At 39.4% G+C, this 27068-nt stretch overlaps 1 protein-coding gene and 1 long non-coding RNA gene across 8 annotated transcripts; one reads left to right on the plus strand and one right to left on the minus strand.

The window, feature by feature from the left end:
• Nucleotides 1-41: 41 nt before the first annotated feature.
• Nucleotides 42-18433, plus strand: LOC106098786 (uncharacterized). 5 transcript variants are annotated; one of them, XR_002059302.2, is made up of 4 exons: nucleotides 42-91; nucleotides 2565-2598; nucleotides 2780-2845; nucleotides 9047-11324. It is a non-coding gene; the product is annotated as an uncharacterized LOC106098786 (long non-coding RNA). The 5 variants fall into 5 exon arrangements; XR_003215033.1 differs by having other exon boundaries at nucleotides 64-79; XR_001225097.3 differs by lacking the exons at nucleotides 42-91; nucleotides 2565-2598; nucleotides 2780-2845; nucleotides 9047-11324 and adding exons at nucleotides 11836-11879; nucleotides 17120-17266; nucleotides 18065-18433.
• crfb16 (cytokine receptor family member B16) lies at nucleotides 15211-26483 on the minus strand. Of its 3 annotated transcripts, XM_005457644.4 has the most exons (8): nucleotides 26383-26483; nucleotides 25728-26161; nucleotides 22019-22145; nucleotides 18866-19056; nucleotides 18440-18564; nucleotides 17968-18115; nucleotides 17077-17231; nucleotides 15212-16771 (listed from the first exon to the last, which is right to left on the minus strand). In XM_005457644.4, exons 2-8 carry the CDS (start codon nucleotides 25777-25779, stop codon nucleotides 16643-16645), a joined length of 927 nt encoding a protein of 308 aa, XP_005457701.1. In that variant the 5' UTR covers nucleotides 25780-26161; nucleotides 26383-26483; the 3' UTR covers nucleotides 15212-16642. The 3 variants fall into 3 exon arrangements, with proteins under 3 accessions (XP_019209490.1, XP_005457701.1, XP_025756389.1); XM_019353945.2 differs by lacking the exons at nucleotides 25728-26161; nucleotides 26383-26483 and adding an exon at nucleotides 23241-23365 and having other exon boundaries at nucleotides 15211-16771; XM_025900604.1 differs by lacking the exon at nucleotides 26383-26483 and having other exon boundaries at nucleotides 25728-26265.
• Nucleotides 26484-27068: the final 585 nt, after the last annotated feature.

Here is a 27068-nt window from a genome sequence, read left to right on the forward strand (position 1 = left end):
CAAAGAGAGAGAGAGAGAGAGAGAGAGAGAGAGTGAGTAAGAGAAAAGTGAAAAGAAAAATCTTTCTTTCTGATAAAAGGTACACTTCACAGTAAGTTTATGTTCACTGAGCTCTTTATTTGTTTATGTATATATATATATATTAGTGCTGTCAAAATTATCGCGTTAATTGTTAAGATCAACGCGAAATGTTTAACGCGTTAAAAAAATTTAACGCTGATTTTTTTAAATTAATTTCCTGTAATCTAAGACCTTTAAACTCATGAGCACCTCTGGAGGAGGGGGCAACAGTGTGCTATGCTGGCGTTTGGCCTGACAGAAATGATTAGAAGAAGAAGAAGTGACACCATGCTACTATCTAGCTAACACTAGCTAACACACGCAAGCATGGATGAGGGTGGACTTTTGGGTGGAAAGTTTCTCTTTAAGAAGTTGCCTGATGGTTTGTTGGACAAAACGAGAGTAAGGTGCACAATTTGCAAAGCTGAATTCAGGTACCACAGAAGTAGTTCATCACTGGCGTATCACCTGAGAGCAAAACACCCAACTGAATCCCCCTCTACGGGACCTCGCCAGTCTACGCTTCAGGAGTATGGTGCTCGTGGACAAATAACAAAAAATGTGAGAGAAAAATTAACCAATTCCTTGGTTGTTTGGATAGCTAAAAACTGCCGACCAGTTAGCATAGTAGAAGATGATGGACTGAGAGAAGTCATTCGCGCTGCATCAGGAGATGTGTGTTACAATCTGCCCTCGAGAGGAACCATTGTGTCGAGACTGCACACTTTGTATGAGGACCAGAGGGCTCAGCAGTCCAGCAAGCTTGTGCAAGTAAGGAACGTCGCTCTCACCGGAGACCACTGGACTTCGGTGAACAACGATAATTACTTGGGGGTCACGGTGCATTTTATTGATAACGACTGGACTGTGCAATTGTGGTGGATTTTTGTGTGATATGTATAACTATGTAACTATATACACTATATATCTATGTGCACTGAACATATATATTTTAACTTTCATATAGAGTCTTAAGCACAAGACATTTTTGCTTTACCGAGGTTTATTAAGTTGGTACAGTAACAGGGCAGTTAATGTAGGGGGAGAGTTCTCCTGAATAATTTACTCTCCGGTAACTAACCTTTCCGAATACACACTCAACGTCTTTAACGCAGCACAACCAAAACAGTAACATTGTAATAGAGATCCTGAACACATCACGATAAAATATCATACAAAATAAACACACACACACACACACACACTTTGAACCCAAACTGAAGTGTTTTTATATATGAGAAAGCATGTAACCTATGTATTATATATTATAAGATTGTGCCACTTGCTGTATAAAATTTAATAATTAGGATTAATGTGTGACCTTTGACCGTGTCATGACCTATTGTGATAAGCCAGAGCAAGGGGTACTCAGAGTCCTGACTGGCCTTTGGCCAGGACCTTGGCCGCTACCTGACCCCAGCAGCTGTGTTGGGCGTGTGGGAAAGTTACCCAGCAGCAGGGGGCGGGGATACTGGTCCCTATATTAGGGGACCAGAGGACACCCCCAGGGCTTTTCTTTTTCCTCCTGCTGCTGCTACCTGTCCGTCTCTGTGTTGCTCTGCTGTCTGTGCTTAAGGCTGTACACCCCGGGGTTTTGCTTTGCTTGCTTTCTGCTATGTAATTCTCTTGCTAAATGTCTGTATGTATTTTTCCTGCTGTTCATATGATTCAGTGTATTAAACTCTGTTCCAAGAATTCTACTCTTTTACAGAGCATCTTTTTGAGTGTCTTGGTTTTAATTGGATTTGGATCTCCACATCGTTGGTGGAAGAAGGTTATCAGAATGGCTTCAAAATTTGCGACCACACAATCGTTTGCACTAACAGTGAGTAAAACTGAAGAGAGACACTATGCTGAGGCGTGTGCTGACCATTTTCTGAATGTTGCAAACGAATGGAAAATCAAGGACAAGGTAACCACGCTTGGCACCGACAGTGCTCGTAACATGGTTGCAGCCGCCAGACTACTTCCATTTGAACACATGCCCTGCATGGCCCACATTCTGCAAAGAACGGTCACAGTTTCTCTTAATGACAGCGCATTTGAAAGGGCTTTGGCCAAATGTCGCAAGATTGTTGGACATTTTAAGCATAGTCCAGCAAACGCTCAGGAATTTCAGCATACATTCTTTGTGTTTATTCTGCATTTACTTCATTGTATTGCATAAATGTCTGTTACAATCTTAAAATATAAAGTTGAAAAAATTTAATTGGATCCAGGCTATTGATCAAGTAACTGCGATTAATCGCAATTAATAACAGAAAATTGTGAGATTAATTAGTTAATTTTTTTTAATCTATTGACAGCACTAATATATATATATATATATATATATATATATATATGTGTGTGTGTGTGTGTGTGTGTCTTTTGTGTTATGTTTGTTTCATTTACATATGTTAATTTTAATTTATGAAAATATTTAATATTTATATTATTATTTGTACTAAGTATCAAAATATTGGTGTCCCTTTGTCATTTTTACTCTAATCATTGTATTCTAGATGGTGTTGGCAGTGTTTTGTGTAGAACTAAAAGGTAAAGTTAGTTATATCAAATTTGACAGACAATGAATGAAGTTGGTGTATTTAAAGATTCTTCAAGATTTTAGCAGCTTCACAACAAAACCATCGGCAAGTTAAATATTAAGTAAATGTTAAGGTTTATTTGCTTTACTAATTTCACTTTTTTTTTCTGTTTTTCATACACTTTCAAACAGAAGTCAACATCAGCAAGACACAACAGCTTTTGAGTTCAACTGGAAGATTACAAATAGCCAGCAGAGGTTTGTTTTAATTCATCTCCATCTCTCTAGCTTTTTTTGTTTTTACTTTAACCTGCCAGTATCATGGAAATGAATTATTAGTCTGTTTCAGGTATGTATATTTTAAGATGGCAAATTAAAGGTGTGAAAATGTGAAGTTACTTACTATGTTTTGATATCCAGCTAAACCTCAGGGTTGAGTTCGTACTTGAAACCTGTTTCCTGCTGCACACCCATTTTGCAGTTTCTGCACAGATAGTTTGCATTTTCCTCAAATTTGAATAATTTGAATACTGCAAATCTGTGTGCGTGTGTGTGTGTGTTTGTGTGTGTGCAGGGGCGGATCTAGAGAAATTTTCTTAGGGTGGCATGAGGGTGGCAAAGAAATCAAATGGGGTGGCAAAATCAAAGCCTTTTTTTTCCAACACATATGCAGGTGGTTACATATGGTTAAAATAATTCAAATGCAGTAAGTATACACGTTTTTCATATAAATATAGTCTATAACTTAATTATTGTCTGTAGCCCACATAATTACACACTTTAGTTACATAAAACATGTGAGTTTTGATCTTATGTACTGTATAGCCTGTATAGTAAATAAATATGTAGCCCAATAAGTATAAAATCCAGAAAGCTACACAACATGGGGCGGTTAATTTACAAACACAAGTCTAACTTAAGTTTCACACTGTTTTTTGTTAGAAAACAATCACATTGTTACAGCTTAAATTACACAAAATGTCAGAAATCTGCACTGTCATGAACAAAAATTTAAACCTAATTTTTCATGATTTGTTGGATTAACCCACTGAGGTCCAAAATATAACTGGTTATTTTTGACCCCTATTGAGTTTACGTTTGTAGTTCACCCTCAAATTGTTTCATTTTATTTTTCCCCTTGCCTTGTTTGGTATCATTCTTTTCAGCTCAACTGAATTTAGTTGTTTTTTTCACTGACATACTGCATTAGTATTACTGATCTGAAATCACACAAAGAACTTAAAATCCTAGTAGTATTTTTTACTGTAAAAGAAACCACAGACATGTTGAGTAAATTTTTACAACTTGAAATGCAAATATAAAATGTACATTTTGTAAACATATACAACTATTTATCTAAAAATGCAGCCAATACACCTGCCGTTTTTTTTTTCATTTTGTACAACCATTTAAAAATATTACTAAAACTAAAATGAGAGAACAATCAGGTGTCGCAATAAGATGCTCCACAAATGATGTGTGCCAGTAAAAAAAATGTTTGTCCACCAAAAGACAGAGGAGAACAGCACAGGGATAAACCTGCAGGCCTGACAACAGGAGGTGTATCACTCCGCTGGTTTTCTACTTAGTGACAGTGTTTACGTTGCAAATGTGCCTTAGTGACATTCATTAGTGCCCTCACTGACACCCAAAACAAAACGACTACACAACAGAACAACTACACAAGACAACACAACACACTAAGTATACACTCCACACTAAACGTCACAAATCTCTCTCTCTCTCTCCTTCTCTCACTCGCTCGCTCTGTCTCGCTGCCGTTACTGTCACTCCCAAAACTCTCCCTCTTCCTAAACAACCAAATCCCACGTGTTGACTTTTTTTTTTAATTGGTCGACATGGTACATTTTTCCACCGATAGGAAAGAGGTGGCTTTTTTTCCTTTCTTTACTGTTTTCGCGCTGTCCTTAGAAAACGCTTAAAACACACACACACACAAAAACGTGACGACAGTATTTAGAAAAAAAGCATGGCTTATATATATTATCATAACTGTGGATTTACTGGCCTGTAATTAAAATTTAAAAACTTTGAAGTCCGAACTTTCAATGTGGGCTGAAATAGAGACTCAGCGTGGCTGCAGCTTGTTGCTATGTCAGCTTACATCAGTCATGTGATTTGGAGGTGCAGCGTGTCCGTGGACCACAGAGGGTTAATAACACTCACCTTCCTTCCATTTCCAGAGTGTAACATCCAACCACCTGTGTAAAAAGCGAAATTCCCATGGTGTTGTTCAAAATGTGCTCTGGCACAATAAAAAACATGGCTTGCTACTGAAAACAAGAAAAAAGCCGGTCTGCTATGGGCTGAACCATTTGTTAATGGTGGAGGGGGGGAACACTATGCAATATATTCAGTTTTAGCATTTATATTCACTGTTGACTGTAACTACGCTCAAACTGTTAATGCTATCTTATTTTAATAAACAACACTGTCATATGCAAAACTGGGGTGGCACTTGGGGTGGCAAGGGATCATTTTAGGGTGGCACTTGCCACCCCATGCCACCCTTCTAGATCCGCCCCTGTGTGTGTGTGTGATTTACCACCACACACAGCCCAGATCAAAGTGTGTGTGCATCTACAAGTAATCTCAGCAGAAACAAATAGATATCCACTACCAGTCAACAGTTTGGACACACCTTCTCATTTAATGTTTTTCCTTTATTTTTACTACTTTCTACATTATAGATACAAACTGAAGACATCAAATGTAGGAAGCAAGATATATGGAATTATGTAGCAAAGAAAAAATGGATAAATAGATTCCTGAAAGTAGTTACCCTTTGCTTTGTTGACGCATGGCTAGCTTGTGGCCTTCTCTCAATGAGCTTCATGATGTAGTCACCTGAAATGGTTTTCAGTTAATAGGTGTGCCTTGTCAGGGGTCATTTGTGGAATTTCATGCCTTCTAAATGGGGTTGGGCCCATCAGTTGTGTTGTGCAGAAGTCAGGTTGGTACACAGCTGACAGCCCTATTTGACAACTGTTAGAATTCATATTATGGCAAGAACCTGACCAAGTAAAAATAAACGACAATTGACCAGTGAAAATCTATTATTAGGGCTGATGAGTCCAAATTTGAGACTTTGGTTCTATCCGCCAAGAAGGAGAGTGATGGAATGCTTCGCCAGATGGCCTGGTTTCCACATCTACCTGACCTAACCCCATTCGAGATGGTTTGGGATGAGATGGACTGTAGAGTGAAGGCAAAAGGGCCAACAAGTGCTCAACATCTCTGGGAACGCCTTCAAAACTGTCGGGGGTGATCGTGTCTCAAGAGTTGGCAGTTCGTCTTGTAACCGGAAGGTTGCCGGTTCGAGCCCCGGCTCCGACAGTCTCGGTCGTTGTGTCCTTGGGCAAGACACTTCACCCGTTGCCTACTGGTGGTGGTCAGAGGGCCCAGTGGCGCCAGTGTCCGGCAGCCTCGCCTCAGTCAGTGCGCCCCAGGGCAGCTGTGGCTACAATGTAGCTTGCCATCACCTGTGTGTGCGTGTGTGTGTGTGGATGACTGAATGTAGTGTAAAGCCTTAGGGTCCTTAGGGACTAAGTAAAGTGTTATACAAATACAGGCCATTTACCAAAACCATTTCAGATGACCACCTCATGAAGCTCAATGAGAGAATGCCAAAGTCTACAAAGCAGTGATCAAAGCAAAGGGTGGCTAGTTTGAAGAAACTAAAATATAAAACATTTTTTGAGTTATTTCACACTTTTTTGTTTACTACATTATTCCATTGGTAGTTTCGATGCCTTCGGTGAGAATCTACAATGTAAATAATCATGAAAATAAAGAAAAAACACTAAATGAGGAGATGTGTCAATATGTCCATATATTATCCCCACTTGCCCTGGGCAGTCTTTATCCTTCTGGCTTGGGTCCTTTACCAGAGGCCTGGGAGCAGTGGAAGGTCCTGCGCAGTATATTTGCTTTTCCTAGGACTGCGCTCTTCTGAGAAGATATCTCGGATCTTGTACCTGGGATCTGCTGGAGCCACTCACCCAGCTTGGGGATTACTGAACCAAGTGCCCAGTTACCACTGGGACCACTGTTTCCTTCTCCCTCGACAGCTTCATGAGTTCTTCTGTCAGCCCTTGGTATTTCTCGAGCTTCTTGTGTTTCTTTTTCCGGATGTTGCTGTCATTTGGTATAGCTACATCTATCACTATGGTTTTCTTCCTCTGCTTGTCCACTACTACTATGTCTGGTTGGTTAGCCATCACCGTGTGTGTCCGTCTGTATCTGGAAGTCCTACAGGATCTTAGCTCGGTCATTCTCCACCACCCTAAGGGTATATCTCATTTTGACTTTGGGACTTCCAGGTCACACACGGGGCAGATGTTCCTGTATAATATGCCAGCCACTGGGTTATGGCGTTCCATGTATGCCCTGCCTGCTAGCATCTTGCACCCTGCTGCTATGCGCTGGATTCTCTCAGGGGCATCTTTACACAGCCTGCACCTGGGGTCTTGGCTGGTGTGATAGACCCTAACCTCTATGGATCTTGTGTTTAGAGCTTGTTCCTGTGCTGCCATGACTAGTGTCTCTTTGCTGTCTTTCAGTCCAGCTTTGTCCAGCCACTGGATGTCAGCCACTCCAATCTGCCAGAGGTACATATCGTGCAGGGGCCCATCATTTCATGATGATTCCTCCTCTTGTGCCTCTTCTTTCTCAGGTTTTTGGTGCCTGAGGTATTCACTAAGCACATGGTTAATAGTGGCCATCTCGTGATGTACTCATGGATGTTTGTTGTCTCACCCTTGACAGTGCTTCTGACAATCACTAGTCCTTGGCCTCCTTCCGTTCATTTAGTGTACAATCTCTGGGTGCTGGAAACGCTCCATGCATGGTGAGGATCACCGGCAAGGTGTAGGTGTTGATTGCCCAAATCTTGTTCTTACCATTCAGCTGACTCCTCAAGACTTGCCTTACTCTCTGCAGGTATTTGGTGGTTGCAGCTTTCCTAGAGGCCTCATTGTGGTTCTCGTTTGCTTGTGGATTCCCAGGTACTCGTCGCTGCCCTCGATGCCTTCAATGTTACCTTCGGGTAGTTTGGTCCCCTTAGTTCTTTCTCCATTCCCTCTCTTAGTTACCATCCAAGTACACTTCTCCAGTCCAAATGACATTCTGATGTCATTGCTGTAAATCCTAGTGGTGGGTATCAGTGAATCGATGCTTGTTTTCTCCTGGCATACAGCTTGATGTCATTCATGAACAGGAGGTGGCTGATGATTGCTCCATTCCATCATCGGTATCCATAGCTATTCTTGTCAATGATCTCACTCAGAGGGTTCAGGCCTATGCAGAACACCAATGGGGATTTCTTTGGTAAATCCTGCACTTGATGGTAACTTGTGCCATTGGCTTGAAGTTGGCCATTCCTGTTGTTTCTCATCCATGAGCAGCTGGTTCATTTCTGCTGCCAGAGGCTCATGGAGTGAAGTCAGCATCTTTAGCCTGTAGGCGTGGATCATGTCAAGGCAAGGTGCTCTCCAACTCTTCATGCTTGAGACTCTTTCTTGGATGTCTACCACAGTGATGGTTAGTTGATCCTGTTGGAACACTGAGCTACTAGTTGTTTCGCCGTCAAACTGGAATTTGGGTATAGAAGATCCAAGAGGTCTGACATCCTCTTCATGTAACCCCTTCCGCTGGGGTTGCTTGCATAGTAGCATTCCAACAGCTCCCTGTTCTCATCCCTTGCCCACTTATGCCTTCTTGTTCCAGTAGCCCACTTCTCACTAGTGTGTCCTGGTTCCTCAACACATGCATACCTTTTTAATCTGGGTGGGTATGGCTTCAGTTATCTCTCTCTACACATCCTTACTGAAGAATGCACTTAAATGAAGTACAGTATGTACTAGTAATATTAATATATGGCATTATATGGCATTAAAAGTAAAGGTGCTGTCACAAATAATACAATAAAGCATATTTAAAGCATGAGGATTAAAGATAAAATTAGTATATGGTGCCAATGGTTTGATGTTCTCGTCAGCATCTTACCTAGCCACATAAGACTCCTTCTGTTTCATCTGGATAAACATCATTCTTTATCACTTTATGACATATAGCTGCATGTTTCTTGCATTTTGATGAAGAACGAATCTGGAATTTGAAAATTCCTAAGTGGAACAACTTTTGTCAACTTCTGTGCAGTCCTTCTGTGACTCAGTTACAAAGCATGTAGTCCACAGTTTTTCATGGCATCACATAAATGCCCAATATTAGACTGTTGTTGGTCTCCGTGCATATTGTTTCATCGTCTTAAAAAATTATCTCTCTGTGTTGTAATGCAGTCTTTTCAGGTTAAATAGAGATCAATTATGATTAATGATACTGTATTTGAGCACTACTTCATCTTTCTATATGTCATATTGATCTGAGTCTGTGCCAGTTTGTATTATGATTGAATTCTGAGTATTTGTCTTTTTGCAGATTTGGGTCCGGCAGATCTTCAGTCACTTCGAGAGCAGAAGACATTAAGTTGACTGCACATAATTTCAAATATTTGCTTTTTTAGAACTAGAAAAATAACTTTGACATTGTAAGTTCACAAAATAATATACAACAAAACAGGAAATGTCTGGGTTTTTTAAAGAAGAAGTTGGCTCCACAAAGCCTTCAGATGCTGTTAAAATAAATGTCAGCAAACCATTTGAAATGCCACCAGGATTTCTCCCAGTTTATATGATTCACCTGGAAAAGAACATGACATTCAATGTAGATGGATGCGAGAGTTTTAGTTTTGGAGAAGAGTCCAGTAAACCTAATCGCACCATAATGCTTATGGGCGCAACCGGTGCTGGGAAGTCAACTCTCATCAACGGGATGATCAATTACATTTTAGGTGTTAAATGGGAGGATCCATATCGATTGAACTTAGTGAATGACACTCAGTCAACATCACAAGCTCACAGTCAGACTTCTGAAGTCACTGTGTTCAAAATCAACTACCAGGATGATTTTAAAATCCCGTTCTCTCTGACCATTGTGGACACTCCAGGCTTTGGAGATACAAGAGGCATAGAAAGAGACAGAGAGATTGTAGAGCAGCTACGTAATCTCTTCTCTGCTCAGCATGGTGTCAGTGAAATCGATGCTGTGTGTTTTGTAGCTCAGGCTGCTTTAGCACGACTCACAGCAGCACAAAGATATGTGTTTGATTCAGTGCTCTCAATCTTTGGAAAAGATGTGGCAGAAAACATCAGGGTTCTGGTGACATTTGCAGACAGTCAGCGACCTCCAGTTCTAGAGGCAATCAATGCTGCAGGAGTCCCATGTCCTAAAACAAAAGACGGGCTGCCGGTTCACTTCAAATTCAATAATTCAGCGCTGTTTATAAACAACAAACCAGCTGTGGCAGACAGCATGAATGATGATGATGACAATGATAATGATGATGATGAAGAGGACTTCAATCAGATGTTTTGGAAGATGGGGACAAAAAGTATGAAGAGGTTTTTTGCCGCTCTGAATAAAATAGAAACCAAAAGCTTGACACTGACAAAGGAGGGCCTCAGAGAAAGAAAGCAGCTCGAGATTTCAGTTGAGAATCTGCAGGTACAAGTTAAACTTGGGTTAGCCAAGCTTGAGGAGATAAAAGAGACGAGGGAAAAGATTAAAAACTGCAAGGCAGAGATCAGCAGAAATGAAAGCTTTGAGTTTGAAGTTTCTGTTAAAATCCCTGCTCCGGAGGATATTTCGAATCCTGGAAACCACATCACCAATTGCAAGCAGTGTCATTACACCTGTCACTACCCTTGCCAGACAGCAAATGATGCAGATAAACGTGGCTGTGCAGCAATGGGGCCAAATGGATACTGTAGAGAGTGCCCAGGAAAATGCATCTGGAATGTACATTATAATCAGAAGTACAAATGGGTGTATAAAGAAGTTAAAGAAAAACGAACAATAAAGGAGCTGAGAAAAAAGTACTTGAAGGCCACAGGAGAGAAGATGACTGTTCAAGCACTGGTTGACAAACTGAATGCTGAGTATGACTGTTTGCAGGCTGAGGTGGTGAAACTGGTGGAGAAATCTGCAGAGTGTCTGAACAGACTCAAAGAGATAGCACTGAAGCCAAACCCTCTGTCCACTCTAGAACACATCGACGTGCTTATTGAAGGAGAGAAAACTGAGGCTAAACCAGGCTGGAAGCAACGAGTTCAGTCTCTGAGGTCCATGAAAGAAAAAGCAGATCTCATGGCTCACGTGGAGAAATTTAATTAAAAATTTCTTGATGCTACATCTTTGACAATTCACAAATAAAATAAGATAAATAAAGACAGAAGTAGCATCAAATATTTAGAGGCATTAAATCTCAGCCAGCAACAGCAATATTAAGTAATTTTAAGGTTTTACCACTTGTGCAATTCTAAATTTTTTTAGTTTTTTTAGTTTAATGCTTTATCATTTTTTACATCACTTTAGACAACATAAAACCTAAATAACATACAACACTGATCACAATATAACTGTTTTATTTCTTCATTCAATTATTTTATTCCCTCTTAACTGTTTATAATGCCTGACACACACTGTTCTCCATGTTTTAAATCTGCTTTATGTTTTTTATGTCATAAAATGCAAATATTATTGATATAAGAGATTTTTATTCTGAGTTACATGTTATGTCTATTCTTGTAATAGCCTGCTGAATGATGGTGACATCATTAAATAATAAACTTTCATAAACTTGAGAACACATGTTCTGTTGTCTGTCATTATCCTTCATTGTGCAGATTGGCATCTCACTCACTCTGTGCTGCAGACAGCGTAGAAATGATGGTAACTCGAGCTATAAACAGATGACAAACAGAAACTGTTATGGTCCTGGGTCACCACCCAGTGTTTTGTAGATGTTTTATTTGTGTTTCTTGATTATTTGTTATTCAGGGTTGTCACTGTTAATATTTTGGTTTCTGTCCTAGTATTTGTAGTTCTCAGGTTTTGTATTTTGAGCTCTTTCTGTTCTGTGTCTCTGTGCCTGCTCTGGTCCAACGTCTCTGTGTTCCCTCCCTGTTGCCATGTCTGATGTCTTAGTGTTAAGTTCGTGTCTGTGCATACCTGTTGTATTTCCTGTTTTACTTTGACAGTGCCTGTCCTGCTTCCCCTTGTCTCGTCAGCTCTGATTTCTCCCAGCTGTGTTTCCCTCCTGTCTCCCATTCCCTGATTACTCCTGTGTGTATTTAAGCCCTGTGTGTTCTTCTGCTTGTTACTGGTCTGTCTGTCTGTCTCTGTGAAGTCGTCCTGTGAGTTATGGTTTCCTGTGAGTTGAGGTTTTTCCTTAACTTCCATTCTTCCCATCTCTGCTCAGTCTGTATTGTCACCATGTGTAAGAAAAGCTCACTCATTGCACCTTGAGCCAGTGCCTGCACTTGGGTCTCTCTCTCTCCACTTCACACGGCTGTGAAACTGGACAAATTAATTTTTTAGTTTTTTTTTTTAATGATATCCTTTCAAAGGGTAATAAGTGACATGAAAATGACCAAAATATGACGTAAATTGCTTCATACAATGCTGTGAGAAAAACTCCCTTTAATTTTAAGGGGTAAAATGACCAGATTCCTCATTTCTGTAAGTGTGTAAAATTTCTGCAGCTTGAGTTACCACCAAGCTGCAGACCAGAAAATTTACAGGAAAAAGTCAATTAAGTTGCAGATTATTTATTTCGTTATTTATTGTTCACAGATCAGGATCTTTCACATGAGCCAATATAAATTACATTTCTACCCTTAAATTTAAATGCCATATTGTTGGAACCTAAGTATTGAGGTTCCAACAATATGGCATTTAAATAATAGTAATAGTAATAATCAGTGTTGGGCAAGTTACTTTGAAAAAGTAATTCAATTATAGTTACTAGTTACTTCTTCAAAAAAGTAACTGAGTTAGTAACTGAGTTACAATATTCTAAAAGTAATTAATTACTTGGAAAAGTAACTATTGCGTTACTTTAAAAAAAAAACAAAGAACGTTTAACCCTCTGGGGTCCAGGGTATAATTGGCCATTTTTTTACTACTCTTGATTTTCCCTCCACATTTTACCTTTAAAAACTATTCACTTTGCCTTGTTTGGTATCATTCTTTTTAGCACAACCTTGCGTGCCTGAATTTACAGTTATGTTCTCATTTTGTCATACTGTATAACCAGAATTGATCTAAAAATCAGACAAAAACCATAAAATCAGAGTAGAAAAAGTTATATTTTTACTGTAACAACCACAAACATCTTTAATGAATCATATTTCATAACTTTAAATGCAAATATTAATTGTCAATTTTAAAATCCTATGCACAAGTTTTGCAAACAACAAATTTATTTGCATCCATTTACCTTGATTTTTTAAATAACCATTTCAAACTATTTACAGAACAATCAGCTGTTCTTCAATAAGATGCCACACAAATTATTTGTGCCACTCCAAAAAAATGATTTCTGTCCACTATAAAGGAGAACATCACAGCCTGATACCTGCAGGTCTGACAGCAGCAGGTGTATCACCTCTGTTTCTACCTGGAGACAGCAGTCGCCTCATTGTTCTGACACACAACACAAAACTATCCACAACACTACACACTAACTACACAAGACAACACATTAACTACACACTCCAAACACGCTAAACGTCACAAATCTCACATCTCAAAACTCGCTCTCTTTTTCTGCTCTCTCTCTCTCGACGTCACTCCTAAAACTTCCCCTGTTTTGTTTAGTTTTTTTGCTCATAAGCAGAGAGTGCTTGCTAGCGCTAACGTGGCGAAACTATTGAGGAAAAAACGTCGCATATATCTTGTTTATCACGACTCTGGTTTTACGTGGCCTATCGCCACAATTTAAAAACTGGTATATATCACCTTGTTGCTTTGTCTTTAAGTGGTCACGTGATTGACTTACCACGACTACTTTATTCTTCCTCAGTCAAACAGCAGCACTCGATTGTTTTGCCTCCTTAGCTCCAGGTGTTGTGCTAGACAGTGATCGTGATTAGCGTCCGCGGGAGCGCGCAGCTGCTTAAAGCTGTAGCGTCCAGATTACTTACAGCTACTTCCGTGCAGCTGATATAAGATGCGGTAAGCTGAACACAGCTTTAACCGTCTGTTTGTTGAAAAATAGTAACGGACCGCGTTTCCTTGTTAGTAACTGTAACGGCGTTGTAACGATAGGAATAGTAATTAGTTAGATTACTCGTTACTGAAAAAAGTAACGCCGTTAGTAACGCCGTTACTTGTAACGCCGTTATTCCCATCACTGGTAATAATAGTAATTTATATTGGCTCATGTGAAAGATCCTGATCTGTGAACAATAAATAACGAAATAAATAATCTGCAACTTAATTGACTTTTTCCTGTAAATTTTCTGGTCATTTTAAATACATGAAAACACAGACTGTAGGTGTATACTTTCCAGCATGCTTCATGGCATGAGGCATGATTAAATAATGATTCCCAGTTGTCGACCAGCCTGTCCTGGCACTGATCCTTGTCCCAACTGAACTACTGCTGCTTCAGTGACACGGCGCGTTGGACTACAAAGAACTTTTTGAGCTTTGTGTGACCTCCCCGAACTGTGTCAGCATCCTGCATTTTCACTCTGTCAGTTCCAGGTGAACTTTTAACACTGTTCAAATAAAATGAAGCTAAAAAAATCTAGGCCTGCATACATACTGAAGCAGTTTCTGTATAGATGCCTTATTTTGGCTGTTTAACAGTTAAAACATCAAGTAAATGGGCTGGACTCACTGTATGGTGTTTTTCTGCTCTATTTGAGCCCTTTAAGCGCTTTCTTACTAGAATCCTCATTCACACAGACATTAAGGTTATTTATAAGTTTAATAAAGAAGATGTATAATCAGTCATCTGCCTGCTTCTCTGTCTGGTCAGTTGCTTGTTTGTTCTTTACATCAATACCATTTTCCCATGGAGTCAAACTCAATACTGACATTGTTACTCAAATTAGTCAATCATCTTCTTGCCTTCCTTCTTTGAGCCAGGCAGCCTCCATTCTGAATGCGTTAACTCCTGATACTCTTCTGCTCTCATTCATCCCCATCTCTGCCTCATCTGACTCAGGCAGCGCTTCAGCTCAGCCCCGTCTTCCTCTCCACATCCACCACCAGGGTTTAGACTTCCTGTCCTAAAAGCTAACCCCACTGGGATTCTGTTTTGCCATGATGGGTCATTGGTGTCTAACTGCCAAATAGATTAATTAATTTCTCAGTCTTAATAAATAATGTTGAGATAGAGTCTGTGAACATGCAGACAAAGGGCAAAACACTGACTTACACAGTTGCCCCCAAATAATTCTATTTCCACAGATTTATGACAAAGCTAAACTATAAATACACATCTTTTAGAGCGTTTTCAATGATAATACCTGACCTGGGCTATTGCCAACATTGCAATGACAACACATATATATGTATATACATATACACATAGCTCTACAGCAGGATTTAATCCTAAAGGAGTCATAACTATATGCCTCACATTGCACACACATTAGCATGAACCACAATGAGGACACTGAGCACATTACTTGGTCCAGAGTAGATCAATGTTCAACGTTTGTTTAAAATCTTCTGGAAGTGTCACATTGGTTGTTTACTCGACAGCACGCTCTAAGTGTGGTATAGAGTTTCTCCTAAAGGCAGAAAGTCTGGAGCACAGAAACTGAGTGTGACCTCTCTGATATAGGTTGTCTCTGACTGAGGTTTCAGGTTTTGTTGAGCCAGCAAATACCATGAAAGCCTGACAATGTTGACCTGACTTCATGGCCCGCCCCTCAGGTCCAAGGTTACAGAAAACAAATAACGCTCATCTGTACGTGTTTAGCTGTAACCCAACAATAACTGCTCCATCACAGCAAGCTTATTTCAAAAACAATATGACACACTGCATGTGCTTTAATTATAATTTCATCCTAACAGCACATTTTCAACAGTGATGACTTTAGCATCTCATACACGTCACTGCAGTTTAATTACATGTTAACAAAGGCGACGCTAACGTAAAGCACTAGCTAGAAATCAACACATGTAGTTTCACACTAAAAGAACTAAAGAGGTAGCACTGTAAGACAACAAGAACAGAGTGTGGCATCAGAGTGTTTTAAATACAGATTTTTAAAGGTGGCTCTAAAATGAGCATTAACAACTCTTAGTACCAAAATATTAAAAAGCTGATGAAGTCAGTCCGAGCTCCTGCTGCACGTCTGATGGTTTGTTTAATTTGTAGGCAGCATGTTGCTCACAACTTTTGAACTGAATTTTATAGACTGACACATGTAGTGAATCCTCTCTGGTTAGTCTGCTGGACTGATGACTTTGTAAGAAGCTCATACTGGTAATTGCTTCAATGAGAAAATCATTTTTTTCTTGATAAATTTGGATATTTGTATTCGATTTAAACAGAATGTAATCTTTGATCTTGGTAAATATATTTTCTTGGGTAATATACTTAAATGTACTCGGTGAAAATATGCTTGTACCCCCTCTTCATTCATTACTGCTTCATTTTACGATCAAAGTGTGATGGTTCATTTGCCTGACAGTTTCACAATCAGCAGTTACACAGTAATACTTAAAATGTCTCTTCATTTCCAAAGTTGTTTTTTTTTTACAAACCTTTTAACAGCATTGTTGCTAAAAGGCAGAACTAAGAACATGGACAGAACTTAGATTCTTCCCTACATCTTTGTTTACTACCACTGTAGATCTACTTGAATCTTGAATAAATCCTGTCCTCCTTCTGTGGGCTTCGTAGCGCTTTAAAAGTCACCCAAACACCCATTTTTTTTTTTCTGAAGAGAAGTCAACAGGGAATGTAAACACTTGTCAGCTTTGTCGATAAATCAGGGTCACAGGGGCGTCTTGTTCCTCCTCCAACTCTGATCAGAAAGTCATAAATGGACCATTAAAATGTTGCGTGCTGCTCAGTGTGACCCTCCAACAGCTAAATTGCAGGACTGTAGCATGACGTTACTTCCTCGTTGTCCTGCTGTAGTTTTTCTCAGTGAGTTTCAGCTTGGTTTAGTCTTCCTGATGGGTTATCAGTGCAGCATCAGTCTGTGATGAGGTTTGATTTCGGTCCATCACCATCTGGTCACAAAGCTCCTTCTCCTGAGGGCTCATTGGGATTTGAATGTCCCAATTACCTCTCTGTAGAAGAACAGACCAAGATATGGAAAACTTCATTAAACAGTAGATCATTTTAATTCACACTGAACCTCAAACTTCATCAGTACATGGAGTAACACCTTTTACTATGTGTATTTATGATATACAGTAGGTGTCAGATATTTAGTCAAATTCAACTCGATAGAAACAATAATTATGAGTGTATCACCAGCAGGGTGCGCTAAAGTACTGCTGCTGTTAGGTTTGCTGATATAAACTGTGACTTCCTGGTTCAGACCTTTTACACCACAGGTATTCTGTCTGTGTAGATGAGAGGTAGCACTGACCAGAGACTGTGGCAGAGGCTGTTTATGGAAATGTGTTTTACAGGTTTCTGGATGACAGTGAACGATGGACCAGAATAAAACAAACAGGAGTCCCGCCGTGATGATGACCGTCACCGTCAGGGTGGTGGGCGTCTTCCAGGCAGGAGCATCTGGATCTGCAGATGAGTCGGGAGTCAAAACTTCAGTGAGAGTGAGAGCTCTTTTAGTTCACTGGATAAATGCTGGCTTAAAAAAAACATTCTGTTCAGTGATATTAGATCAGAATTACAGTCAGACCTGTTAGTACTGCCTCTTGGTTCTTTCTGGACTTTATTGTTTTTTCTCTGTTTCTAATTTTCACATTTTCTTAATGTTCAGATGTTTTTTAATTGAACATTTAATTATTTTGAATAATTGATGAGGAAACAAGGACCACTGTTTCCAAAACTAAGAAAAGCCTGATCTGGACAACGAGGAAGCTTCCATATTTTAATTTAATTATAAGCACAAATCTTGATGTTTCTGTGAAATAAAGACTTTATAGGTAGATCATGTGGAATAAGAGAATGGGTTTGATGGTGAAGATCTTTTTCTAATATTGTGAATGTGTTTTTAAAATTTGGATTTCTTTTAAAAAGTGTTGGGAAAGGAAAGACTTTTATTAAATATGAATGCTTTTTTGCAAAGTGATGAAGGTTTTAACTTCAATGCACTACCAGGTATTATGAAAAGAGAAAACATCTCTGAAATTAAGAAAATATTTTATGAAAAAAAAATGTAAAATTAAGGAGGATATTCGAGCATGACCTACAGATTTTATTGTAATTTAGAAGCATGTTCAAAGTTAAAACATTTTAGGAAAGTAAGAAGAGTGTGTGTGTGTGTGTGTGTGTGTGTTGTTTACTCCTGTACCTATGATGGACACACACTGGGTGTCAGTGCTGTTGCTGCGAAACCCTGAGTGCAGCACAGTCTGAGCTTTGATGCAGTACTCTGCTCCCTCCTGCAGGGCGGCGATGTGCAGCACCTCTTCCTCAGCGGGCATCGAGTGCATGACAGCCTAAAAGAGATCGAAATAAAGAAAATGTGAGGGTTTTTTTTTTTTTAACTTCAAACAATGAAACAAAGAATACAACAAATGCATAAAAAGATCAAAGCTTAAGCTGTGGAGGAGAAAACATGAAAATGTGAGAATAAAGGTGGATTAAAAGAAATGGAAGGACAGGCGGAAAGAAAAGAAGAAAGAGAAAACAGAAACAAGGAAAGGAATCACAATCTCAACAAAAATAAATAATCAAGGAAAAGAAAATAAAGGAGCAAATGCGAGAATGAAAACATGAACAAGAAATAAAGAGAAAAGTAGAAAAGGAGATCAAATAACGACCTGCAGCTTTTCGCCTTTTTTCCAAATGGTCACTTCGACGGTTGACGTCTGAGGAAGTGTCTCAAACGACACCTGGATGGCGTCGCCTGCTGACATCACTGTCATCTTTGGTACCGACAGTTTGGCTGCACACAGGAATCACTCGTTATTATTTCTATTAGAAAATGTTTTTTCTTGACCAGGTACACAGGATCAGATGGGCTCTTCAAAGTAAGTCTCACATATTTAAAAAATTCAAAAATTCAAATGGACTTTTCTGCACATTTATTATCTATCAGATATTTTAAAACCAATGGCTTCCTTCTTTCCTTTTATGCCTGACTTTTCTCTTCCTGCCTGACAGATACGTCTCAGCGGAATACAAACATCCATAAATGCACTGAACATCAGCAGTAAAACAGACGTAGCTGTCAGCTCTTGTCTTACTTTGTCTCCTATTGAAGGACGGGCTGAGTTTGGTCCAGGCGGAGCGCTGCGAACCGCAATGCGCTCTGACCCGGATGTTGTAGTCAGAGTCTGATCCCAGGTCAGAGGTCAGGTCACAGTGACTGAGTGTGATCCGCTGGCACTCTGGAGCCTCCATCCACCTGCCGTTCTGATGCTCCAGCTCAAACTCTCTGAAGGACGTCGAGCACAGAAAGAGTTTTCTTTTAGATATTTCTTGGGAACAGAACAGAGACTCTAAAAGTTAATATAACAAACTTATTTCTTCATCCAGCACTTAATGGTTCATTTAAAGTCATATTTGTGACCAGCTGTTGCATTTCAGTCCAATTATCCCCCTTTTTAATCTCCAGATTTTTGTTAATCTGCCTCTTTAGATGCTAAACGCTTCCCTGCATTTATTATCTCATCGGTCACAGGCTGTTTACAAAAGTGGCCCAGTTTGTGAACAAAGGGAACATTTCAGAGTTTTGTCTTGGAAATCAGTTAAAAATAACTCAAAGAAAAAACTAAACTGGAAACAAGAAACAACCAGCAGGACTGAAAAATAAAGCCAATGTGGGAAGTTGCTGGTCTTGAGGTGTCGACGGTGTTTGTGGTGTTTGTTCCTTTTGGAGCAGTTTTGATGAAAGGTCGTGATGCATGCTCAAACATCCAGGGAAGGAAATCCCCAAAAGCTGATTCTGTTCATCTGGACGTAGCGTTTTCAGTGGGAGAGACGTTTCTTTAATTATCCAAGTGACTTCTTCAGTCGCAGCTGGCTGCAGGTTTCCCCAACCTTATAAACAGTATATCTGCATAATGACTGAAACCAGCACCACTGACAAACAATGGTCTTTGATCAGTGATTGTTGATCAATGGTCATACATACAAATTAATGATCATGAAAATGACCTCACAGCCAATAAAGCTAAAGGACTGTCTATAAAAATGAATATTCAAAGATGCTGTGGGAACTCTGAGAACGAACAGTCAAAAAACACTGAATGATTTTTAGTTCAATTCAATTCAGGTTTTTTTTTATATATAGCACCAAACCACAACAACAAACACCCAAAATCAGCACAATCAGAGCAAGCACTTGGTGACAGCTGGCAGGAAGAATTCCCTTTTAACAGGAAGAGACCTAAGCCAGGACCATGCTCAGGGAGGACTGTCCTTCTGAATAGGTGATGCAATTGATAAATGCTCTAAATCTGGCTCTCTACACATGAGCAGTGAAGTACGTATGATGCCGGCTGTGTGAACACATTGTCTCCTGTGGTTGTAAATTAACTTTCTTCTTCTTTTCTGAGAAGCTACAGTGAGGAAATAATAGATTCTTCTCAAGAAAACTATGATCCTGGAGCTGAAAACCACAGACAAAGAAACACAGGTCTGAAAAAATACAACCAATAAACTCTCTGTAGTGTAACAGCTTCTTTGAGTGTCACTGTTTATAAATCTGTCTTTCATGCCTCAGTGATTCCCCTCCTGCTACTAACGGGGTAATTTTGAGAAAGTTGTTTTTATTAGCTTCATTTAAAGGAGCTCAAAACTATTCACATTTAATCCTTTTAAAATACACCTCTGCATGACTCCACCTCCTCCACCGCACACACAGCAGCCATGCATTTCCTCATTGCATTTGTTGTTTACTGCACGTCACTGAAGATTTAGCCCAGTAATGACTCACGATTCAGTCAGTCAACCTGTCAGGTGGCATTTATCACATTTATCAGAGGATCAGAGGTGTGGCTGAAACCTGTCTATGGAAGGTTTTGTTGTGAGTTCGTAAAGCTTTTACATCAGGATGATTTTTGTCTTTATATATTTATAATAAAAAGCAGAGGAATAATTAAGTTTATGGTTGTAAAACTCTATAAACATCATTGCATCTGCTTGCCTCTGCATGCATCTGTGTGCTGTGGGGGTGCATACACTCATACCTGGTTTTTACACCCATACCCGGGTCTTACACTGCTGCTACACCTCCAAAGCTAAAAAGAGGGTGGAACCACAGGTGAGAATTTTTAGAACAGGTCTTATCATCTCACTGTTATTGATTTGTTGGAAGTTATTTACTCCTTAATTTAAAAGTTTTCTAGAGTTTGAGGTTTTTTTAGACATCTGTCTTGTGTTGTAGTGAGAACAGACACATAAATTCTCTCAGTTATGAAACTGTTACTGACTGAACAGCTGTAATCTTTGTGGCTTACACTCAGCTGACTTATGAACAGAGAATTGTTTTTAAGACTGTGGTTAGAACGAACTGAGGCTGTAATAACTAGAATAAAGGACTAAGCAAACATTTTCATCCAGCTCTGAACACCTGCTGATTATTCTTTGCTCCTATTGTTTTAGGTCACATGGTTAGAATTGCTCAAGAGCAAACACCTTCGATTATTATGCTGCAAGCAGCAGCGGCATATTCCACATATTTCACCTTGCCAAATTGCGTAACAGTAAACTATTTATATCTCCCTGTCGGGATAATTTGGTTTTAGCTGTCGTCGTATACAAATACAAACATGCAATAAATAAACACTGTGTTTGTCATTTATGTGTTTGTCAGTCTGCAGCAAAGACACGAGAGTCGGTGCTGTTTGTTTGTCTGCTCTCAGTCTCAATACTGACGTCATCGTTCTAGTCCAATCATCTTCTTGCCAACCTTTTTGTTCAATCAGCCTCTACTCTGCATAGTTTAAATCTGTGCTCTCAGTCCCGCTTTTAGGCTTTCATTCATTCAACCCACCTCCTCCCCATCTCCCCCTCACAGACACCTCAGTCAGAGCTCCATCCAAGCCTCGGTCTTCATCTTCACCACCACCAGCATCTACACTCTCGGGGGTCCTGTCCTAAATCCTCTCACCGTGGAATTCTGCTCTGCCGTGATGGCTCATCGGAGTCTAATCACCAAACTCTGCCTCAATAAAGCATGTTTAAATTCTTCAAAGTGATCTCTCTGTATTGAGCGACAGGATGAGGTTGGCATCGCTGACTTTGAGCTCCAAACTGTTCTTACTAAAATTCATATTTTTAAAAATCATCATCAGTTTATTTTGTCTATGACTTTTTAATATACATCGTTCAATACGGATGTTCTGTTGGGGACTAGTGTAAGCAAATATTTGATCAACATTTTTTTTACTTACCCCTGATACTGGACAGAGTACAGAAGTGTAGTGTTGCATGTAGCCTGCAGGGGGGGCCACCTCAGCATGTGTCTCATGTCGACAGACTCCATGATAACACTGCTAGGGGCCGGTAGCGTCCAAACATCTGCAGGCACAGTAAAATGTCAGATCAGGTGTTATATGTCAGGTATCATAAAAAATTTATTATTAAGTCAAATTTAATATGATCAGAACACATCCTGAGATCCTGTGTTGCCATATGACTAATCAAAACATCAGATGGATATTAAAAAAAAGGAAATTGAAGCTCCAACTGCAGACACGTATAAACCCAATCTAATCTAATACTGTTTGCCTGCATCTCATCATTACACACAAGGTGTCGTTTTATTGGTTACTTGATTGCTGATTTATTAGCCAGAAGACGGCGGTTCCCTTTGTGTATTGCACTGTTTTTTCCAGTTTTCTGATTGGTTTCATTTAGTTTGGGAAAAAGATCAATATCTGGCCTTAACCATGCGCCTTCAAAACATAATGCACTGAAAAATACCACAACTCGATGCTAAAGCCCAGCGTGAGTCATAACTTGGTGAACGTCCATATCCGCTGCATTGCTTCACTGACCTCCTACTGCAACAAGCTACACTACAGGAAAACTAAAAGGGACGAAAATCAAGTGTAGGTATAGATTGTTTTAGTAATGTCTCCAAAATCCTTTAGTCTGCAGAGGGCCGTGCTAATAGTGAGTTTGTTTGGTCGTTTTTATGTATTTCACTATTAACCTTTCATTTGATTAACCTTTGAACCATACCTTTTTAGCCATGCTCTCATTTCCCTGGGAGGTTTTACATTTTCCATTTGTAAACAAAAATATGTTCTTAATGAGTATCCTGGTTAAGGTTACCTTTACTCGCTAAACCATCTTTTGGGACAAAATGGTATCATATGAAAGTAAAACTTGACCCCAGTTCAACTGCAGTTGAACATTAGCAAAACAAATAGAGGTTTTTGACATTAAGACATAATATTTGTTCTGCATCTGTCGTTCATTTTGGAAAAAACAAAACAGAAAATTCATATATGTCATGGCATGTTAGTCTTTGCTTCACTTGGCTTACTGAGTCCAAGTGAGAGTAGTGTACAGCTCTACACTGGTATAACACTAATGATCAGTACTTTGAGGAGTGTGTATGAGTTCTGAGCAAGTCTACTCGTCTGAATAGGCTTTGCTTGCATGTACGTGACTTGGTGACTGCCTGCATTGGCTGTGCCTCCACAACAGTCAGGATGAGGGAAGATAAGGCAGGTTGGTCTTTTCAAAGCAGGGTTCAGTTACAGTGAAGAAGCAATGGAGAAAAGGAAACTCAATCCTTTTCATTTATGGCAAAATTAACTGTAGTATCAGTTGGTAGATGTGAAGAAAATAACAACTGAACTACATAAATACATATCTGAATACCAATTTTTATATTTTAAAAAACTACGTTGTTAGAAGTTACCGTTATTCATAAGGCTTGAATTAATATGTTTTAAGCTCTAACTAGGAACTGGATATCAGATGACGGATGAAGCCATGGAATTCCTCCTTCAGTGACTGTGGAATACAAATGTGTAGTGTCTGATTGAGCAATACAAGAGTCCACTTAAACTTATGTAAGATTTGCAGTGGACATTTTTGTGTAGGTGTCACATTTGTATTACTGACATATTTTCTACTATTTAAAAATCTGGGTGGGAGGAAACAACTATGGGCTTTAATTATTTAATAACTCATAAATCTGAGTAGCTTAGGCTGACGTGTGGGCTGACACTGCTGCTCGCGGTCTACATGACTTCACCTCAAATAAGTCGAGTCCCTGAACCCAGATCTGTCTGCTGTGTTTGCTCTGTTGCCGCCTTTAGGTGCATTTTTAATGCAATTATCAGATTCTTCATCTGTGATACATTTTACTAGAAGACCTTCCAATAATTTTTTTTTTCCAGTTTTAGAGCATCGACGTCTAGTATTTATTTATAGGACTAATCATACTCATCGGTACTCATACTCATTTATGCATGCGGTCGTTTTAAAGTTACTGTTGATGATGCTCTCTATAGATTTAACCGCTCACTTGGCTTTCACTCACCTAAATAAGGTCCTTTTAACAACTGGCTGCAGTAACACTGCTGTTGGTGCTTTGAAATACTAAAGCTAATGTCCAAAACTAGTGGCTGTCAAGAAAAAAAAAAACATAATTTGAGACTTTCACCAACATGTTTTTACAGTTGCACAGCAGACAGATCCGGGTTCAGACTGTAAGGACCAGTAGGTGAGATATGAGACGCTGAATTTGATCCTTGCTGCTCCAAAATGTCACTTTTTAAAATAATTTAAAGGAGATGAAACAGAGGTTCATCATTATTGACTTAAACATGTTAGGATGGAGGTTTCTTTTATGATCAGAAATGAACCAGACACATGAGATAACACAGATTCCTTCAGTCATGTTGTGCTGAGACATCACCGGTGCAGCCAAGCTTGTTCATCAGCAACAGCTCAACTAATTAAAATGTAACAATAAAAGGTATCAAGGTATGACATTCCATTAAACTTAATAAAAGCTTCTTTAGAAAACATTTAAGGGCTATTGAAACATAATGTACTGTTACGCCCACAGTAGTTTCATCATTACCACTCAGATAATGTCAGAACTCGGGAGAGTTTTCCGTTCAGTTTTATTTTGCCACGTATATAAAATACATTTAAAAAAAGAAAGAGAAAACAAAGACATAAGTAGTTGCAGTTAACAGTTTGTGCACACTAAATAAGTTACTGTTTATTATTTGAGCTGGCACTATAACAATCACACAAAACACATATTTTATCTGTATATGTGGAGTGCACATCATAACTGCTTCTGCACCTTCATGGGGTTCACGGGCAGGTCGCAGAGATACGATTGACCTCTGCTGGTCCCATATGGAAAAGAAATAGTAAAAACTTATAAAAGACTTGCATAAGATGTGGCCTACTTCATACAGTGAATCATATAAGGCTTATATGATTTACTCATGAAGGTGGCCACGTTCTCATTACTTTCATATATTGTTTTAGGAAGTATCCAAAACATATAAGTTTCATTTATATGATTTTTCAAGGGATCTTATATCTGTTTTCACTCTTGTATGCTTTTCATACAAGTTTCACACAAGACAGATACAAACTTTAGAAGATTTATATATATCTTTTCCATATGGGGTAATTACTTCTTATTATGCAGATTTAAAAATATAAATCTACTAATATAGAGATAAGAGACAGAGATAGAGATAAGACTAGCCACATTTATACGTAAATGAAATAATTTACAGCTGAAACATGAACCTGACATATCCATTAATAACTTTGTAATTTTGATGCCGTACTCACAACAGTGCATGCATGTTTGCACACAGACTACTATAACTTTAGAACTTAAGTGGTATATGGTTTTTAACTCTTATGTAGTATTTTAATGTTTTCTACACAAGTTTTATAAACTGTAATTTTGTGTGTGCGTGGTCTCCATAAACTCTCCCATTTAGAAAGAAATCCTGGTAAAGCAGCAGCCAGACTCACTCCTGGAGGATTGTCCAGCCCGTTAGTTGATCTAGTTTGAACAGCACCTAATGCTGCTGAGCCTTCATGTGATTGTGTGTTGGGCTCAGACAGAAATCAAGTCTCTGTGTCAGCTGAATGTAAACTTACCATTTGTGAAAGTCAGCAGGGTCATTATGAGCTGCAGGAGACTGACAGTCATGACTGCAGCACTTATCTCCAGACCAGAAGGAGAAAGGAGCCCGTCGGCTCCTTCATAGCCAAATCTCAGCAGTTACCTGCACGCAGGCGGATCGTTAATATGAGATTTGAAAATCCAGAGCTCTGTCGAAATAACCCAGATCCTTCTGTGGTCACTCAGGTCTTGAGGTCTATCGTCTTTCTGTCAAACAAAGACGTAAGAAGCGTCTTTCGTCTCTCCGTAACTCGGCTTTTCTCTGACCTACAGCGAGGAGCTGGTGTGTCTGGATGCTGAGGGTGTATTTGGGGCAGCAGATCCGGTCTGACCTGTTATCATTTCCCTCAAGGCGCACAGCTGTCAACAGTAAATCACAGGTTTAACTCATAACACGCCTGTTGAGCTTCTGTAACACAAACAAAGATCATCAACGCTGATTATTATCAGCATTAACACGGTCAGTACATAGTGCTGCTGTTCCAATGCAAACAAGTGTCTGTTTGACACACCAACCGGTTTCTGAGGTCAGAAACAAATTTTAAATGTACATCATGATCTTATTTTCTGTTCAGTCCACATAGTGAGTAAGCAGATGAGCGGCACCGACACCAGCATGTAGGAAATTACCAAAGATAACAAGCACTCGTTTTCAGCTTTAGCAGAGGGAATCCTAATCTCTCCGGGAATCCACACGTTCACTTCACCCAAATGCTGTTTCACCTCAGGGTCTGGTGCTGTGCAGAGGGGGAAACACTAAAAAATGTGAGTCACACAAAACATAAAAACATAAAATTTCAGGAGTTATGGCCAAAATGCAACATGACAAGGCTGAAGTCCAGCCAACACACAGCAGGCCTAAGCATAATCCAAAGCAGATACCAAAAATGCAAAGAGACAAAAATACAAAAAGCACATGCAGGGAGCAGAAGCAGAAGACAACACAATGCAAGAACACAGCCAAACGTAAGCTTTTAAATACACACAGGAGATAATGAGGGGATAGTGGCAACATAACGGTGGTAACAAAGGGCCAAGTAGGTCTGGATATCTCTGGAAATGCTGTGTTTTGTATTTACTTGAGGTATCATTGTCTAATATTAAAATCTGTGTTACAAATATGAACAAAAAACAGGTGTGTACATGAAAAACTACCCTTTTTCTTAACGCCCCCCCCCCCCAAAAAAAACAAGAAAAGACCTCCAGCAGAACTGGGCTCAGGGAGGGGCGGCCATCTGCTGCCACTGGTTGGGGGAGTGGGAAGGAAGGCAGGACGAAAGACATGCTGTAGTAGAGAGCCAGAGATGAATAACAAC

The sequence above is a fragment of the Oreochromis niloticus genome, linkage group LG18 (genome assembly GCF_001858045.2).
Source record: "Oreochromis niloticus isolate F11D_XX linkage group LG18, O_niloticus_UMD_NMBU, whole genome shotgun sequence".
NCBI lineage: Eukaryota > Metazoa > Chordata > Actinopteri > Cichliformes > Cichlidae > Oreochromis > Oreochromis niloticus.

Bases quoted from the DNA above. Each gene is read 5' to 3' on its own strand.
- crfb16 (XM_005457644.4), bottom strand. From the start codon at position 25,779: ATGACTGTCAGTCTCCTGCAGCTCATAATGACCCTGCTGACTTTCACA. The intron at 17,232-17,967 runs GTACAGGAGTAA...ACTCATCTGCAG, and splicing joins CCAGTGTGTGTCCATCATAG to ATCCAGATGCTCCTGCCTGG. The intron at 16,772-17,076 runs GTCAGTGCTACC...GTTCTTCTACAG, and splicing joins AGCCTCTGCCACAGTCTCTG to AGAGGTAATTGGGACATTCA.